At 38.9% G+C, this 20,105-nt stretch overlaps 1 protein-coding gene and 1 long non-coding RNA gene across 4 annotated transcripts in view; one reads left to right on the forward strand and one right to left on the reverse strand.

The window, feature by feature from the left end:
- The window catches only part of LOC149917190 (uncharacterized), a 31,099-nt gene extending 11,540 nt beyond the window's left edge, over nt 1–19,559 (reverse strand). For all 3 annotated transcript variants that reach the window (XR_016468112.1, XR_016468113.1, XR_016468111.1), the window contains exons 1-5: nt 19,336–19,559; nt 13,278–13,350; nt 9,947–10,087; nt 6,934–7,084; nt 857–1,054 (exon numbers count right to left, since the gene is read on the reverse strand). This is a non-coding gene — a long non-coding RNA (uncharacterized LOC149917190). The remainder of the gene's footprint in view (nt 1–856; nt 1,055–6,933; nt 7,085–9,946; nt 10,088–13,277; nt 13,351–19,335) is intronic.
- The window catches only part of LOC116227273 (von Willebrand factor D and EGF domain-containing protein-like), a 163,815-nt gene that overhangs the window by 36,428 nt on the left and 107,282 nt on the right, over nt 1–20,105 (forward strand). The window contains exons 3-6 of the mRNA XM_090143533.1: nt 7,429–7,654; nt 9,759–9,985; nt 16,752–16,841; nt 18,315–18,450. Coding sequence (XP_089999659.1) covers nt 7,429–7,654; nt 9,759–9,985; nt 16,752–16,841; nt 18,315–18,450 — 679 coding nt within the window. The remainder of the gene's footprint in view (nt 1–7,428; nt 7,655–9,758; nt 9,986–16,751; nt 16,842–18,314; nt 18,451–20,105) is intronic.

Consider the following 20,105-nt stretch of genomic DNA (forward strand, 5'->3'; position numbering starts at 1 on the left):
ATGTGAATGAATCCTTTTCCTTTCCAGCCACCTCTATACCCTCATAGCCAGTAGAGTGCAATGGGCAGTGGGAGGTAATGGGAAAAGCTCTTTCATATATCACCACTCTGAAAAGATGACAATTTTTTTTCTGGTTTTATGTGTATTTAATATATATGACAGTAATGTTTAACTTGCAATCAATCATTACTACTCCAGTAACCTGAGACCCTAAGCAAAGTTGTTACCATATCACATAGCCCAGTTGCAGGAGATTAAAACAATTTCAAACAAACTATTCAACAAAACTATTCAGAAAACAATAAACTAATTACTGTAAATGACTTTACAGATGATATACTCAGTCTACCAGGAAGTTTAATTTTAGGTGATGTGAACCCTGCTGGAGAACCTTCATGAAATTAACTGCTAGCATCTCACATACATACAAAACAGACCTGTGAACTTGTCATAACGAGTATATCTTCATAATCTAACATGAAATGAAATGTTAATAGATAATTGTTGCTTGCGTGGGATTTCTAGCTCTCTGCATACACAATCCATAAATCTAATTAATGTGAACAAATTGACATGATTATTATTGAAATATTCATTTAATGGCAGCTATCCTTGAAACAATATCCCAGTGCACTATCTGGTTTATTTTAAAAAATTGTTCTATAAGTGTGTATGCATTCTATAAAATTGTCATTGTATTTCAGCATTTTTCATATGTAGCAATTCTCAACTGCCTGACATTTATTTCTGACAATGTATTCTTTGTTTCTTCTAATCTTTTCTACGGAGGGTTTTATTCAGACTTGTACAGCTATATTCATTAGTTTAGTTCTTTATCTTGTAACATAATTCTTACCATTGGTTTCTTCATTATCCCCCAAATGACAGTAAATCTCTGTTTTGCTGTTGAAGTATTACATCTGTTAGATGTCACAATTGGAAGAATATGCTTCTTTCAGATCTTCACCTTCTAAGTCTGCCTCTACGTTCCATCTCTTCCACTTAATTAAATCATTGTTTAATTTGGTTTTCCATTTAATTTGAGCAAAAACCTCTGGAACAAAATAATTTAAATTAATAACTGCACAGCTTCCACTCCCTAATAAGCAGTTATTATTGGGCATTCTAGTCTCTGGCTGGAGTGAACTGATTTTAATTAAATGAATCAAAGACAAAATCCTCAACAGACAGAAGGGAAAACGCACCAAATAAAGCCTGACAGTAGAGCTTGGAAGTTAAAAAGTACATTACTCCAAAACCTTGTAAAATATGTGTCTGGTGTTATTCTGTTGATACTAGCTGTATGCAATTAGCTGGTTATCAAAAGATAAGATTAACTTCTTAATTCAAAGCCATGCTAGGTAAGAATTTTTGTCACCCAACTAAGCTCAGAGGGGATTTAAATGATAACAGAGATTTAGAAGTCCCATCCTGACTAAGAGACAATTGCAGGAGGAGAAACATCTCATGATGGGTGAGCAAATAGGAGGTTACAACAACAAAATCTGAATCTTGCCACAAAGAAGCTCTACAACAAGAAAAGACAATATCTCAATACTGTTGAGTAACCACAGAAAGCCTTGTGCTCAACAGAGGGCAGAACCAAGTTACAAATGGAAGCAAGGAAAAACACTGTTAAGAAGCAGCTTCTCACCCAGTAATTAAACAAGCAAGTGGAAAACAAAGGGAAAAGGCAGGGGAAAAAAAAAGTTATTTTTGTCAAGTAGAATGAAAATATCAATTGTGTTCCCGAATTCTCCATCCCTGGAATCTAAGTGCTGTCCTTAAGCATTTCTTCTTCAAGTGGGGAAAAACTTTAGATTCAAATAGATTACAAATTTAGGCCTAGTCTGCTGAATTACCCTGGGGGAGCACAGAAAGATCCTCACCTTCCATCTTCGATTTCATAGAATCACAGAACCATCAAATATCCTGAATTGGAAGGGACCATCAAGTCCAACTGCTAGTTCTTCATTGCCTTTCCCCCTGTGCTCCCAAAGAAGGCACAGCAATTGCTAGGTTGTGGGCGTGCAGTCTTGGCCACAGCCACTTCTCCATCCAACAATAGTAGCAAAAAGCTACACAGAGTTGCATATTTTGTATCCCCAGGTATCAAAAACAATAAATTGTTTTTAAACAATTGCCAAATCAGCTGTAAAATGAAACAAACAAACAAAAAATCACAAAAGGAAGAAGGGGTAAATAAGCCTTTACTGAGTTTGAGGATGGTAGCAACATGATATTCAGAGAAAATCTATTAAAAAAATACAGAGATGTATTTAAATACCAATATGGAAAAAAAAATGACATCAAGCACAGAAACTGAATAAGGCTGAATAAGAGTAATATGAGGTGTACACGTCTGCATGCAGTCATAGATTTACACGTACAGATGGACACACCCTATGAAAGGAATGAATACTACAAAGAAAGGAAAGAGAACACAACCTTCAGATAAGAGATCACTGTGTGGATTACAGAGGAGAAGCACACTTAGCTACCTTAATGCAAATCAGAACGCCATGCCAAGCTAACAGCAGGCAGGCCTTGCAAGTCAGGCCCACAGTTCACAGCAAACCCAGAAATACAGCTGTACCTTCCTTCCTCTTGTTTACACAGGGGTAAAAAAGCATTGATTTCATTGCAATCTTAAGGAAAAAATGTCAATTAAGAATTTGATTATGCAAATAGTAATTGGTTCAGGAGGCAGCAATAATACTCCTGGTACTGCATGCATGAGTTGGATTCATTACTTCTCAAAGCAATGCTAATATTGTCAGCTCTAGGTAATCGATTGTAAATAGAAAATGATAAGTTGAAAAGAAAGGGATTAAATCCAGGCTCACTACTAGCACAACTATCAGTAGCACACATTTGTCCTCTGAAATGGAGATTTTTAATACCCATGGTGCTCCAGCAAGGATATCTACAGCAGAACTGCAGATGTCCCACTGCATGACAGCATTTTGGAAATGCCCAGTAACAATACCTAGCCGTCACATCAAGATTACTTCCAATATCCTCCTTCAGAAATTTCTCTCTCTAAATGAGCAAAACTATCTCCAAAATCGTGCATTTAAGTTCATGTACAATTAGTATAGGCGGCAAAAGGACAAGTAGTGTTTTCAGGGTTGGTGTTTGCTCAACAGCTGCACTTGTAACAATATTTATTTACTTTTATACATATAAATACTAAGCTATAACATAGGCTGATACACTAATCTGTGGTGTATCAAACAGGGACATTTTAAGTATGCCAAACATAACCTGCCTATGATGCCTGATGTTGTAGCCCCTGGAGAAGAAGATTTATTTTCCCCATGCTCAGTGTAATTTCCTCCTCTACTTAACCTGTTGTAGAACATTTTATAATCACAATCAAAATAAAATATTTCAACTGTATGCTATTATTTTTTATTTTGTTTCAGTTTTTATTTTGCTCTAAATCCAATCCCCCTTCAATTTGCATTTTTTTTATGAACTTAAAAGCAAGTAACACTATCAAGGTATTATTTCATGTTTTCATCTGCAATTCTCTTTCTTGTAAGTATACATGAATACTTCAACATCATAATGGTAGGTATGATGAGGTTTTGTTTTTCTAGTTTGTTTTTCTGACATGCAAAAAGCATTCTGTAGATAAATTGCAATTACAGTCTCTATTGTTCAGAAGCAAGTACTTAAAAGAAACACAAGACACACAGTGGCTTAATTGCTACTACAGATATTCCTGACGTAAACCAATTTCTATGGCATTCAGCCCCAGATTTCAAAAAACAAAACAAAAAAACACAACTTATTTACTTTAACTTACTACAAAGAAATTGAAAAAAAAAACAACTGAGGCAAGTAAAGTTTTGAGTGGATAACAGATGCAAAATCACAATGCTTTAGCAGTCAACCAACAATATACCAAGAAGCCTTCTATCTTGCTAACTAAAACAATGCATTCCTCACATATGGTGCTACTTATTTTTAAAAGCATAATTTCAGTGCAATACCCAAGTGACAAGAACAATCAAGCTTGATTTCTTGTGCAATTATAAAGAACCTCAGAGAGTTCCATCAATCAAACTAGTTGATTGTCCAAACTCCAACTAAATGGAAGGAGACATCATTGGATTACACAGTAATGGTTTGTCCCATAATTATTGGCAACAGGAAACAAATTTAATTTTTTTCATTTAGGTTTAGTGAACAAAATTATTTAAAAGATTAGCTGGTGCCTAATTGTGAAGCAAAAATACCTAATGAATGCTTACCTGCCACAAAAAGGTGTTGTGAACATTAATTAGGGCATGCTTATAAAACTCTTTGAAGATCAAAACCAGTGCTTAACTACTACTGGATAAAGTACAAAAGTACACTGAACACTCAACAAGCCTTTCAACGGCATAAAAACTGCTTTTTTGTGTGCTAGAGAAGCTTGCTTTTGTCTAACCAGTGTCACGGAGTACCTAAATAGAGATGCAACAGATGACCTAGATTTAGGGTTAGCAACAATACCTAACTAACTTACTAACTAACTTACCATTAGGTTGGCAAAGAGCAAGTCCAAGTAAACACATCAAATGAAGTAATCAAACGTACCTTATCCACTATATGGAATTTTAATCAGGCATCCATTAAGATTCACATCCTCAAAACCATACAAGAGAATTTATAGGTAGAAGACTATCTCCTGGTAGACCTACAAATGGACTCAGAAATAAAAGGACAAACTTTGGGCAGCATTGCTCTACCGTAGCTTAGTTTTCTTCCTGCTGCACAGCTTCATTTCAAAGGAGAAATGCTGATATTTTCCTCGCCACAGCACTAGTGCTGCCATGCGCTGTAAATGATGCAGATTGCCTGGATAAGTCCAGCAAACCCATGGTCTGATTCCCACCATTGACTCCTCAGCAGACAAACTCCTGCCTGCAAGAAACTTTCAGAGTCTGCTCTGGTGTGGAGGCAGCTGTACAACTCTCATTCTTCATTTCAGAAGTGCTGCTGAATTATGGTGTGAGATTCCCACGGCTTTTTTCTATTCTTAGAGCAGCAATGACTGTAGTTATTGCAAGTAAATGCTATGCCTTAAATGCCAATCTTTTGCTACCTCTGTATTCAATTTTCTGTTTACTCTCCCAAATGACTGCTTCAACATTTACTGCTAATTATGCCACAGCTGGAACCTGAACATTTTGGCTCTTTGAAATCTCTCCTCCTAGACATTTTTCCCATTTTTCCTTTGCTTTATTCTGTTCTTATCTGTGCTGCTCATTGAATACATGAATATACAATTGTCCTTGTCTTCCCAGCTCTGTTTCCTAGTTCACAGAGGCCTCGCACAGCAAATCCTTTTGGCCAGCATGGGGCAACTTGCCCAACTAAGGTGGACAGCCTGTATCTCAAAGCAGAAAGTGAACTTGTTGGCCTCATAAAGCTGCCAGGAAAACACAAATTCTTGATCTATACCAAAATTCTTTGTTGGCCACTGCATCATATAATTTGTTCCAATAACTGTTTTCTCACAGTCTGCATTTCCTGGTTACAAAGTCAGTCAAAAGGTTCATCATATCTTGTAATTTGTGCATATTACATAATAAACAATTTCACTCAGATGGTTTCAGCACGAGATCTGCCAGAACAAAGCCAGGGTGCTGTAGATCACAGAAGGGGTTTATCAGAGAGCTTGCACACAATGCTGGGGGCTGGCTCCAGCAGGGCTAATCCATACTTTCTCAAGCATTGAAACAGCTCACAGACTTATGGCAAGGATAAAATACAAAGAGGGAGAAAATCACTGCCTTCTGATTTCAGTGGGATTTTTGTTGTTGTATTTTTTTCCTTTGTGTTAAGAGGGGACACAGACCCACTTTTAGGTACAGATTGCATTTTGCAGCCAGAATGCACTCGCATCTGTCTATTTATCTACATGGCCTGCAGCACTGTAGATATATGAGTCTCATTAATGAATTTGTCTTCTCAGTACTGCTGCAGGGAAGCACTATTAACGTTCCAACAACCCCATATACCACTGTTTTAGAGATAAGGAACAAAGGCACATCAGCAGCAAGGGGTTGCCCAAGGTCAGGCAGCTGGTGGGGAAACTGAGGCACCATGCCTGCATAGATGTTGAAGTCACTTAATCAGGTCAAGGTAGAATAGAACAGGTGGAAGAGCTTGTTTTCTGGTCTTTCTTCTTCAACCGCTCCCACAGTTATCATTAAAAATAAAATTAAAAAAAAACTTAAAATGTGAAGCAGCAAAGCTGGCTGGGCAAATGGGAAAAAATGTTAGTCTTCTTTGTGTTTTTTTGTTGTTGTTGGGTTGGGTTTGTTTTGTTTTTTTTTTTCAATGTGATGCGTAGCCAAATGTCCACAGCAGGAGGGAGCATGTTGCTGAAGCTGAACAATTAGATATAGCATTGTTCCCTACCGTGGGCTGAGGAAATGCAAAGCGGCTGCAGCAGACACTCTCTCTGTGGAATGTGACTAATATATGAGAATTGATTATTGCTGGTGTTTGGTTTTAATTTGCAAACCTTAACTCAAATATCACTCTGCTTTGCATACCGGTGAATGATGGGTAACAGTACAGAGTAACAAGGCAGCACTGCGATTGACTCTGAACATTTTATCCGGTGAGGATTTTGCCTAAACTTCTTGTTGAAGTAGTAAAATTAAAGACAGCTTTGGGTAATCACATGTCCTTGCCCATATCAGATCTGAGATGCCCGAACATCCCTCTGTAAGATCAGAAAGGTACATTTGGTGCAACTTCTCCTAGCCATGACCCAAAATGCCATAGTTTTAAATATTTTAGGATCAGCCCTTTCCAATGCTTGAGCCTCCTGCTGTGGTTGGTTGCAGTACTCAATGACTTCAGGGACCTAATCTGTGGATTTAATTGAATCTATTAGAATACAGAAAATTTGAGCAATTTACATACATCACTTGTATCCGTTTCCTTTCAAGGATGAGGAAGAGGGTTAGCCCCGAAGACATGCCTGGGCCATCCTGGGAGGTAGGGCAGGAGCTGTCAGGGCAACAGCAGCTGATCTGAAGTAAGGTCTCTCAGGGCAGGAGGTAACCTTAAGTTGCTGCAGAGAGGGTTCAGGTTGGATATTAGGAAAAAATTGTGCTCAGAAAAAGTGGCAAGATATTGCAAGAAGATACTAAAAGAAATAGTGGAGTCACCGGCCCTGGAGATGTTCAAGAAATAAGGAGGGAGATGTTTAGAGGGCATGGTGGGGGTGAGCTGGGGTTGGACTTGGGGCTCTCAGTGCTCTCTTCCAACCTTTATGATTCTAAGATTCTAAAGCGTTGGTGGGATGTCCTGAGCACTGTGGCCTCCTGCTGCTTCCCCTACAACCACAGTCCTTGGTGGCTCTCCATTCAGTCCTACCAGCTTCCGACAAACTCTTTCTTTTGTGCACATTCTCAGATGAACAAATGTGGGACACAAGCTCCGGTGTGGATGTCACTGAGGTCTGAATCCCTGCCTGCTCCGGGTGAAAGCAAGCACCTGATGGCCTGTGCTACCTGGCAGGTCTTTGGGGGCACCAAGGACTGCTGCTTGTTCCGGATACCCATCACTGTCAGGAACTGCATCAAGTTCTTTGTTTATCTCTTGCAGCCGACTCAAGGATGCATGGGCTACTGTGCAGAAGGTGAGGATCAATTAAACATTCATCAGTAGGACTGTCTCTGTTACTCTTGCTGCTGTTTAAAAGTCCTGGTACTGCAGTACACATCTCAGTGACCTTGCAGTCAAGCATCACTCCCAGTAAAATGCAGACCATGTAGAAAATAAATCAGCTACATGCTCCCGAGGTATAGGTGTTACTGCCAGCACACAATGGAAGCTGGTTTGTATTACTGAAGAGCTTATGTGGTTACAGATCACTTGTTACCTTTCCTACTGTATTTCACTCCATTTTGGCTTGAAGATGCGCAGCCAGTGAGTGGAAGCATCTTGGTTATAACAAGGTACTGTATGCAGAATAGTTTCTAAGGCTTGTTCTTATCTTAAATAACCCAGTATCACCCAGAAAGATAATTCTGAAACTCTGAGAGGGAAAAAATTCTGATAAAAATCTTTTTCATGACATCTATGTAATTATTCTCATCAGAAATAATTTTCAGCCTACTACAAGGGATCTAACCTCTGTTCTGTAACTAGGAAACAAAGGAAATAGCAGAAAGCAATTGCTCACTCTGTTAAGCCTTCTGAACTTCAGAGCATGTGCAGGTGCATATAGATTTAGTCAGAAAAGATGGTTCTTCCTCAAAGAGGAAAAATTACCATTGTAATTCCCTTTCAGCATTTTTTGGACAGAGGCATGACACATTGAGAAAATAGGGTTATCGCCTTTCAATGAGAAAAAAAATCAAGTTTAAATAAATTCTAAAGAGTGAGATAACTATGTTCTTACTTTTATCAATATTTTAACATTCCCACACAGAAAAAAGACGACAAAAAAAAAAAGGCTTAAAGAAAGTGAGATTAATTTACTATTTCAAGAAAAGAAACTGGCATTAAAGTAAATGAAGCCGCTCTTTAATTTTTATGATTCTTTCTCAGAAATGATTTTTTTTTTTTTACCTGAAAACCTTCATTTTTCAGTAAGCTTTCAGTTGAAGAAGCTGAGCTTTCTCCTACACTTGAAGACTTTTTACCAATACCATTTCAGTGATTAGTTTTGTACTTTCTGCCAATCCATACCTATTCAATAACATTAATCCACCTGCATTTTTCATAAAAAGAAAATTAGATAGTTTTTCCTTTCCCCTCTATTCCAAAGCAATGACTTTCTACCACTGGTGTTGAAGCTTTCTTTTTTTTTTCCTCCATATATTTCAGTAAATCTTTAACTTCTTGATTTAAGGATGCTTTCAGAATATTGTGCAATGGATGGAAAGAACCCAAAGTTGAAGTTCTGGAGGGATGTTGACACACTGTCTGAAATCAACTGAGCACTGGACAAGTGTTAATATATCAGTTCTCCATTCTGCCTCATGCCTTACTGCCTTGTGCTTCCATAATATTCTCTATAGTCCTTCAAAAAAAGTTTCTTAAAATACCTTTTCAAAGCCCCTGCACCAGCTTCTTGTTCCCTTTCAGTCCAAGTCTTGGAGATGAGAGAACATCACCCTACAGTATTAAATATCTTTTTGTTTCTCCTTAAGAGGAAGAAAACTATCAGAGTTCATCCTTTGTCGAAGCCTATAGAAATAGGCTGTATTTTTAGAGCAGTAGAATTATTCTGGGCAGAGTGAGACTATACTGAGCAAGCTCATCCTAGGAATGTCCCAGCACAGCCTGGAAAGGATCCTCACTGTGCAGTGATACGAGTTGGATGCTATTTGAGTTCACTCCTGCAACATTGTTTGTTCTCATATCTCTTCTGTAACTCACTGAAAAACTCAGGTCAGAAGGTTCTGCTTCTGGGAATGCAAAGCTGGCAGCCTTTGCTGAAGTAATTAATTTGTATTAACCTGTGTGCTTCATTTCAATAATGTTGTTCTGAATGCAAAATAAAAAAAAACAATATCTCAGATACAACATTATAGCAATGGGCAATCAGTAGCAAAATAGCTACTCTTTGAACTTCATATGAAATACAGTGTCTTGTTTACATAGTTAATTATCAAATCACAAGAATATGAATGTGGCATTTCTCTCACATTTAGCTATATTGAAATCTTCCTGTTGAGCAAGCGATTCTAATGTTAAAAGTGTTTTCTACTGAATTCTTCTGCTTTGCCTTTCAGAAAAACTCCCGAGCCTGACTTTACAGCCAGTGATAACTTCCGAGCTTGTAGGAGGTCGTGCCCACCTGAAATGCACCTACAGCTCACCCAGCTGGGGGCTGAGCTACACGGTGCTCTGGTCACGTCTGGTCACCCCGGGCAAACAGGAGCAGATCCATCAGGACGCCACCCTGCAGACATGTTCCTACCTGGAGATAAGCAGCAGGCATCTCCAGCTGGGAGACACAGTAATGCAGCAACGCGTGGTCCGGCACTCTGCGGGGTCAAATCCGATCTGAAAGCTCCTCTGGGTGTATTCTAGGGCTGCTCCTCGCTCGTTACATTTACATCTAAAGTGAAAAAAAAAAATATCAAAATGAAAGCTTGATTTCAAACAGGCTTATATAGTTTTTACCAGATTTAGGACACGTAATATTTCTTCGGATTGCACGGTGTTTGTTGAAGCTGTCCATTTTACTGTTTTCTAATGGTAACATTACACATCCATTACAGCCTGAACACCATAAAGCTGGTACAAGTAATAGAAACATGTGCCTGAGACAGTTCTATCTTAGTGTTTGTTGTACTGTGCAGCAGCAAGAGTCTGCACTAGACACAGACGCAGTTATATGCACTCAGTAATTTTTATACTTGTGGACCAGAGACACAATAGCATCTTTTCACAGAAGAGAAAGACAGTACATTTTAAAATAGAGTGAGGTTTATTTTTATGGTCTTTTTCATGGTGTTCTGCCTCTCTGATTCCAAATTTGTGGTTCAATAGTATGCTGAGAGATAGAATTCATTACAAAACAATCTTTAAGAAGTGTATTTGATGGCTTACATGACAACACAGATCTAGCGTCAACAACAACAACAAAGCTGAAGCCAATACAAGATGTGGAAAAAATTGACTTGTGTATGAATTCACGGCCTTTCGTGGTACTAAAAAAGACTTTAAAAGTTAAATTAGGTTCATAACTTTTACAGGCAGATAGCCATTAGTGATGCTACAATGAACTGAAAGAATAAACAGGGATAATGGCCTTGTGTTAAAAGTAGGTTGGAAATAGTCTTGACATTTCACAGCTCCTCTTTGAGATAGTTAACGAATAAGCTTTTCGCAGTTCTTGAAGAGATGAATCATTTATAACCATGGCACAATCTAGATAGGTTTTTCTCTTATTCCTCCTCATAATTATGCCTCCTGAGTTCGGAATCTGACGGATGCAGCCTTCACTTACATTACAACACAATGCAGAAAATTATGCCAGTTTTCAAGACAAGTTTGTGTTACAAAGAGATATTTTTCATCAAAGCAATTTCACGTGTAATCACTTCAAATCTAGATTTAACAATCCTGAGGGATTCAGAGAAAATATAGTTCTACTAACTAGTTTCATCACCAAATCCTTATAAGAGCATTTTTATTATATTAAGGTTTCTGTAAGCCCTTCTTGTCCTCTCCTGAAAGCCACATGTTTAATTTAGCTGGTTTAGTGAGGCTAAAATGTTCTTTCCCTTGCTAGAATTTTTATCTAGTTATTCTTTTTAAACAAAATTTGCAGCCTTTTTGATTAATTACAATTAGCCATTAATCATCGTTGTTGAAAGCCAAACAACAAAGCTCCAGCTGAAGCTGGGAATTCAGTTTTAGATAGTAGGGATTTTAGAAAAGTACATATTTGCCATCCCACCCAGGGTTTCTGAAAACAGTCACAAAGGGCTGGATGCTCTTTTCACTTCCAGAGGTGTAAACCTGAAGTATCTTCATAAGCACTGATAGGGCTACCGTGAAATAATGGTAATGCCATCCATAGGGAGATGCAGACCTCAAAAACTAAACTTTGCTGCTCAAATGTGGTTTGGGCCCAGGATGTTGCAAACAAGATGTAAGTGGAAGGATTTTTCCTTTTTTTTTTTTTTTTTAAATTACTTTTATAATGATTTATATCCAAGCTATATTATATCTATCAGAAAGTCCCCAAGTAATGGGTTAGTCATATATTATCAATATATTTTAATACTCAGTCAAACCTTAGAGAAGAGTAGCGATTTACCAGCCAACGTTTCTGAATTTGCATTGACTAAACAGCCAGTTATTTTTTAATAGCTATCAGGTGTGCATTTCTCCTCCATCTTTTGGCTCCAGTTTTGTTATTTCAGACAGTAATGTTGGCAGCATAACATTCATGAAACTATTGCTGCTTTAAATAAATCTATAACATGCCGCTGTTTCTATTCAAGCACTGAAAGAAGCCTACTCCATGTGATACAAAAATCCTGGCATTCTGAAGCCTTATTTATGCGATGGTGAGAGAGGTCATTTAATTCCTTGAGGCACAGCCATCTATAAATTATAGCAGCACACTGTGAGTAATGAGTTATGCTAAGAAAGGTGTTTAGAAGAAAACTATGCAATTTTGCTCAGCGCAGCAATCTCAGAGTTCGCACAATGAGGAGCAATTGTCACCATACGTAAACTATCATATAGTCATTAAGGTTGGAAAGACCTCTAAGATCATCATCATGGGGAGATCATCCCCAAAATGTCTACTAATCATGCCCCTCAATAACACAGGTTTCTTGAAAACCTCCAGAGATGGCAATAAACTATGATAGTCATTGTAATAAAAAAAAGTGTTTTATTTAAACATTTACTTAAACAGACTGGGCATTTCGTAGGACACTGCAAAACATCAAAAATAAATCCAGCCAAAAGACCATAAATGAGTACCTAGATATATAACAGAGCAAATTTTCACACTTGAGGAAAAAAAGGGAGTGAATTTTCCCAGTGCTTAAGTGTGAAACCCATCTCAGCCATTGGACTTGGCACGCTATTTAGAAATAGGAATAAGAAAAAATACCTTTTTGTGGGTTACACCTCATCCGAAAATTTGCTTCTGAAACTTCAGGCAGAGAGTGAAAAGCATTTCCACAGAAACAGAGCTCCAGGTGGGCTTGGAACGAGGGTAAAGCAGTGACAAGCAGAGCTTCTGAGGAGCTTGCTGCTCCCCCTGGAATACTTAACTTCAGCTCTGCTCCTCCTTTCTCCTCTTACAGGCTCTGAAGCACAGCTGCTCCCTATAGAACCACTCATCCAGCCCTGGCCCATTGGCGTTAAATTGAGTAGAATAGGACATCTGGAGGCCTTTCAGGCCATTATCAGACACCCTTTCACCTGTCAAGATCAATTCCCTGCCAATCCTTCTCTTGCAAGCCACCAGTGTGCATGAGAGGCTCTACCTTGCAGCCCCTTGCCTGCCTTTTGACATGGGCTGCTCCAGTTCTGGAGTTAATAGGGAAAATTTACTCAGTCTTCTGTACCATACCAGCAGCACACAGACATCCCTGTCCAGTCAATGGGCACAGGTATCCCAAGTGCTCATCCCTCATCTTGAAAAGAGAGCTCTCTACAGATGGCCAACATTAATTACCAACCTGAACAGCATCAGTTCCCCCACATCTCACAAGACTGGCTGTCTGGGTCAGAAACGTGCTTCCATCCACTCCCAGTACTCCAACCTGGCAGCTTACCTCATTTTGGGAACAAGTGTCACTACTCTGAGAGGATGCTCTCACTGCATGCTCACACTCCCATAGATGATTCCTGCAATGCATTCAGAACTAATTAGAGATGTGGAAAAGAGTAAAATGTAAGGGTCTTTTTCTGTTTGAAATGAGTAGAAAGGACAAATTTGGGAGAAATTTACACTCAAGAAGCTTTGAAAAAAGTATGATGATGTGGAAGTTAAGGGGAAATTTGCTAAAGATGGTGACAGCTTCCAGAATTAAAATACTCTCCCAAATCATTTCCCAGAGCTACCCGACCTCCACCAAATCAATGGCTGAATTCTGCTTCTCACCGAGTATGCAGCTCACAGGATTCACTGTGAAGTGGGAAGAAACCTGAGTCCACTTAAAGGCATAAACCTGCTCCAAAGCACAGGAAATAAGACATTTCTTTTCTACTAAGGCATTTTTTTAGCAGGAATTTGTGCCTGTACGTAGTTTTCTGCCCTATAGGAAGATACACAGAGAAGGAGCAGCCCACAGCTGGCAGGGATCAAGTTATCAAGGGCACCCTTAAACTCTGTCCCTTTAACGGGGATGCTGAAAAAAATATTATTTGATTTTATTTTTTTTTTTAACAGATCTGTTGAGTTTGTGGAAAGCTACTGCCTAACATGTCATGGCCATTAGCATGTGGCTGTCAGTGCTGCTTTTATCTCTTTGCTTTAAAAAAGCAGCATTCATAGATGGAGAAGGGAAAAAGGAGAAAGAAGAAGTTGATTACTGAACTGAAGAAAAATGAGTGTTTAGCTGAAGGCAAAAAAAAAAAAAAAAAAACCCCTCGCAGTGACTATCATAATAATGATGTGACAAACTGTCAACCTGTAGCTCCGCAGCCAATGAACACATGGGCTGGTTGAGCACCTCAAGAGGTAAAGGCAGTACAAGCAGAGGCGCGACAGAAAGACAGGAATGAAATGTAGCTCGTGATGGGTGTCTGTACACTGAGAGTTGGGTAAGCTCTGCTCACTTGCAGTACGTAGAGCTAGAACGAGCTGACAGTCTAATAATATCTCAGCACATCTTTACAGAGCTATTTTCGATTCAGATTTTTTATCAAACACACCTCTCTTCTACAATGTGAGAATACACAGCACGTGCAGGGAATGGGGCTGGGTCTACCCATTGCCCAGGGTTTTTTTTGGGAGATGCCCCCCACCTGCACTGCTGTGTGTGTAGCAAGGTGATTCCATTTGAAGATTTTCGGTAAAAAGCAGAAAAGTACAAACAGCACAGCAGCTGTAAATACAGCATCTGCAATGCGGGTGTGTTGGATTTGCTTACTGACTACTTCACTTTTTTTTTCTTTTTTTTAATATAATTTTAATCGCTTTTATTATTATTTTATATTTGCTATTTTTTATGATCACCTGAAGGAGAACACACGTCTCTCTTCCTTGGAGGCAAACTGGTTAACAACATGATATCTAAGGGATTCTAACCTTAAGGCATTTCTGAGACTTACATCGCTTTTTTTCCAGCTTAGAGGAGAACCATAACTTTGAGGTAACAAAGAGGGATTTTTTTCAACAGAGAAGGAAATGCTCCAGAGCAGTGGACAGCCCCTGTCCACAGGATCACAGAATCATTGAATCATAAGAGTTGGAAGGGATCCTTAAAGTGATCTACTCCTCTGCAATGAACAGGGACACCCACAGCTCCATCAGGTGCTCAGAGCCCCATCCAGCCTGACCTTGAATGCTTCCAGGGATGGGACATCCACCACCTCGCTGGGCAACCTATGCCACTGCCTCACCACCCTTAATATAAAAAACTATTTCCTTATATCCCATCTAAATCTCCACTCTTTTATTTTGAAACTATTTCCCTTTTTCCTATTACAACAGACCCTGCTAAAGAGTCTGTCATGTGAACCTGGAAATGTTTTGGCTTTACATTGGTTTTGCTGGCTCCAGCCATGAAAGTAGTGCCTGAGATGGCCAGTGAGAAACATGAAGAGCCTTAGAATCTGTCCAAAGGAGCTCCTCACCACAGAAAGTAAATCACATCACTCTGCTGCTTCTTCATGGGTCACCCGAGGCTTCAGAGAGACAGCAACTGTAAATATGCCATCTGACCATTTGGTATTGATTTACTGTGACACAAGCTCTTATTCCATTTCCGAGAAAAAAGGTCCCCAAAAAAATGAGAGCTACAGTTTCAGAGCCTGCTGTAAGTTTGCTGTAAGGAAAATTTCTGTAGTTTAATCTTATGATCCTAGAAATGATGTTAGCAGTTTGGGTTTCGTGAAAGCAATGAAACATTAAGATGGCAGATGGTGCATGGGCTCAGCAGAGATAAAGGTTGCGTGACTGTGCTAGGAATCAGACATAAATGGCATGGCACAGCACATTGTGTTTGCTGGGGTTGTTTTTGTTGTTGTTTTGGGGAAATTATTTTATTATTTTTACACTATAAACCTCACGGGTACATCTGCATCATCTTTTTATTGCAATAAGAAAAAAGCAATTTCTTCTATTGCTGACGTTGTTTCTGAGTCTGGATGACTGTCAAACTAATTTAAATTAAAAAAAAAACCCAAACACTTAAAAACAGTGAAGCCTGGAATCCCAGGGATGAAACACCTTCTCTACGAGGACAAGTTGAGAGAGCTGGGACTGTTCACCCTGGAGAAGAGAAGGTTCTGGGGAGATCAGATAGCAGCCTTTCGGTATCTAAAGGGGGGCTGTAAGAAAGAAGGGGAGAGACTCTTTAGCAGGGTCTGTTGGGATAAGACAAGGGAAAATAGTTTCAAACTGAAATGGAAGATTTAGCCTGGATATAAGGAAAGAGTTTCTTAGAATAAGGGTAGTGGAAACAGTGGCATAGATTGCCCAGGAAGGAAGTGGATGTCCCATCCCTGGAGACACTCAATGTCAGGCTGGATGGGGCTCTGAGCCCCTGATGGAGCTGTGGGTGTCTCTGTTCATTGCAGAGGAGCAGGACTAGATCACCTCTAAGAAACCCTTCCAACTCAAACAATTCTGTGATTCAATTATCTCAAGGGCCAATGTCCTAAACTTGAACTTAACACCCACAAACAGCGCAACTCCCCCTAATTAAAATGGGTTAATATTAAAACCCTACCAAGGTGTTTGGATAACTGAAAAAAGTTCTTAGCTCTTCAGTTGGGTATCTGGACTGGTATCGAATGCCCTTGCTGCAGGTCACGTGTATTTTAATATTTAGTGTTATTAATTGTTGAGATGGAAGCTATGTTTCTTTGCATGTTACAGACATCAAAAAATCTTTGAGATCTCAAAGCTTATGCATAAATATTTTCAACACCTAAGCCTCCAAAATCTTTTTCAATGGTGAAAAAAAAAAATGAGAGAGAGAAAAAAGAAGCTCTACAACCCAGATGAACAGGAATATACGTAGTTATATTATTTTTGTTCAACAATAGCACACGCTGTTGACACTGTTTGTTTAATGCAGGTCTTCTGCACTGTGACTGCATTTGCGAGGGACGCTTCTGAGCAGCGGTCATTGCCTGAGCAGAGCAAAGGTTTCTACACTGGGATTAAGGTAATGCCATTGACCCTGGTTCACTGACTTCTTCAGCATACCCCTGGGGAACATTTATATAATATCTGACACGCTCTGGAAAACAAGGCACAGAAACATTGGTCATAACCAGTGTTGCTTTTAGGTTCACTTTGAGAAAAAATGTCGTAATAAATTGTGGGGCTTTCAGTCTGTTTGCAAAACGCCCCGGAGCGCTCATCAGAGAAGTGTGCAGGTGTTGACACTAATGCAGCACAGAGAATGTGCACAACTACATCTGCTAGTAAACATGCCCCAAAGTACTCTGTGGTTATGTATAAATGGAAGCCACACCTACAAATTGCAGTATTTTATTCCAACTACATCAGAACTACATGAATAAAGTTATTTATAAATAAAGACTTTTTATCTACTGCCCCCTTATGGCCAGGCACTACAAAGAATGTAACTGCTGAGAGTAAGTCACAATCAGTACAAGGTCTGGGTCTGATCCTATCCAAGGATGGGACTGTCAGTCTGGCAGTCCTGGAGAATTGGATATTTGAATATCCCAACTTGAGGTCTGCAGGAATGGGATCTGGAAAATCTCGAAGCCTGTTCTGTGTAATGCTGGAAGAACAGTTAAGGGCTGTGAGGCACAGGTTGTCTAGAGAGGTGGTAGATACCCTGTCCTTGGAGACATTCAATGTCAGGCTGGAGGGGGCTCCTGATGGAGCTGTAGGTGTCCCTGTTCATGGCAGGGGAGCTGGATCAGATGGCGTTTAAAAGTTCCTTCCAACTAAAACGATTCTGTGATTCTTTAATTCTATGAACAGTTGCAGGTTTGTTTTTTTTTATCAATATCCAAATTTCACAGGGAATGGGAATCCTCATTTCTGCCTGGGCAGAAGTATTGCTTCTGCTCCTGCCCCAGGAGAACAGACATGCAGGAACCATTCAGCCCGAGCTTCTCTCCCTGAAGCTGCAATACATTATGTATGGAGAAATCCTTCTTCCTGCCGTAGCAGAGAAGAGGAATTGGGTGAAAAATGCACTCACTTTGCACTTGGAACAGAGTACAAATATAGAGTGCATAATCAAGAGGTAATGCTGCACTTCAGGCTATGAATACTGCAGGTATTTCTCTCAGTGCACAGCAGTAGGAGCTCCTGTCAACCAAGGATGTTAAATGTGAACAAATTCTATGGTAGTACACTATTTTCAGTCTTAGTAAAACCCTGTTTCGAAATGAGGAAATGAGAAATAATTGTACACTACATATGATAAGCAGAAAGATATTTTTTAAAAAAATTCAAAGAGTATTAAAACATTTTAACAACAATTTTACCTTTGGAAAGTTGAAGATGATTGTTTTGAAGATTATTGTTATTATGGAGATTATTGTTATTTTAAAAGCAATTATCTTGACGATTAAAAACGTGCGAAATTTCAAAAATATCCATATTGCCTTATTAATCTGTCAAGATGATCTAAAAATGATTTTCTTATTTTCAGTTTTTACCAGAATCGTTACAAATTGCAGAAGATGGCAAGGAGCACGTTTTGACCATCCTGAGCACTGTGCCCATTACCTGTTCTGGGCACAACGATTCCTGTAAAATCACATTACGCCTCAGTACTGAGGATCTGGGTGAGTCTTATGAATCAATGTGATTACTTTTTTTCCTGCATTTCCGTTACAGCAAAATCTAACAGAAATTATAAAGCTTTAATAACTAGGAAGTGCAGAGGCCATAAAATCCACAAAATCAGCCAACTATTTGCAAGGTAAAATAGATGATGATATCACTCAGGCTTTTGACATCAGAAATATCCGAGTAGTGGCAGTATGAACAACAGTCTGCTGAGATTTATGGGTGAAATAACTCTGAATAGGAGAACTTTTTAAAATTCTAAGAGTATAATATTCCATTTTAAGTTTTTGTAGAAGCAATGGCCTCAGCTAAAAAAAAAATCATCAATTATCAATAAGAAGTTCACCTGCAGATTTATTACTCACTAAATGTGTACTGAAGCCTTTTTTCTTTCTTCTTCTGGATTATAGTTGCTGTCTGTCTCCATATAGAAGAAAAAATCATTCTTATGATAATATATTACTCTCTTTCTAACGGTATTTTTTTACTTAGAAACGTTGACAATGCCATTTAGAAAATCCTCTTGCACTTTTAAATGGTATATGCTTTCCGAGGTTAATCTGGTGGAATATCATGCTTAACCAAGGGGAACATTTTAACTTGCCATTTGCACTAAATAAAACAGCCAGCCATTTTTCTAACAAGGGATTTAATTTTCTTCCAAAGATGGTTCAAGAGAAAAATGTTTAGAGAAAGGATTAAAGTACAAAAATCTGGTTTAAAAACAAAAAAAATAAAAAATTGCCAAAGAGCAGATATTATTCCCTTTCTGAATTCCTGTCCTTTCTTTCCCAACCTTAGCCAAATACACGGGAAAAAAAAAAAAAAAAAAAAATTATTCAAATGATATAATAACAAAATGATCTTAAACTGAACAGTACCTTATGGTTCCAGCAGCTGTGTTGGCTCTCATACACAGAGTACTTTGCATTTCTTCATGGCTCAGTGCTGCTCCCTTCCCCATATTGCTCTTGGCTTATAGTCTATGCCAGTCCACCATGCAAACATTTGCTGAGCTCATGGGAACAGATTTTCTATGATATGGAGTTAGCTGAGAATGCAGGCTGTTGTGTGCTGGGATAACCCTGAGAACTCCAAGCAACAATCACACCTATAGGGATCAAATGAGAATTAGTCACTTAGACAATCAATGTAATTTCTGAGTATTACAGATTGGACTGAGGTTGATCCCTTGCTACAGTCTTTTCCAGCCCCATAATATGCATTTCATTGAGAGAAAGAGGTGAGGCAGGATCTGCAGAAGCAGATTTTCAGGTTGTCAATGGACATGATGTGTTGCTGCCAAGACTTGCCGGGATAGAGACACAACTCAACCAATTAACTAATCTTTGAAGGACTTAGTCACTAAAGATGCAAATTTCCATCAGTTTAATCAACACATTTCTGTAGCTTAAACTAATTACCAACTCTAACCTCTCATTACTCCACCCTGAGGATGTTTCTACGTTTCACACTTAAGCTGGTTTTAAATGGTATATCTGTACGTACTCAAGGATTGATACATATTGCTGGGTGCATGCACAATCACGGGTTTTATTATCTGTCGGGTCCATTTGTGTATCTGAAAGAATGCTGTGGGCTTTTGAAAAGCATAATGTTGGACACAGTGTTATAAATTGAAAATAAAAAC

This window comes from Phasianus colchicus, chromosome 7 (genome assembly GCF_987193195.1).
Source record: "Phasianus colchicus chromosome 7, bPhaCol1.hap1.1, whole genome shotgun sequence".
Taxonomy (NCBI): Eukaryota; Metazoa; Chordata; class Aves; order Galliformes; family Phasianidae; genus Phasianus; species Phasianus colchicus.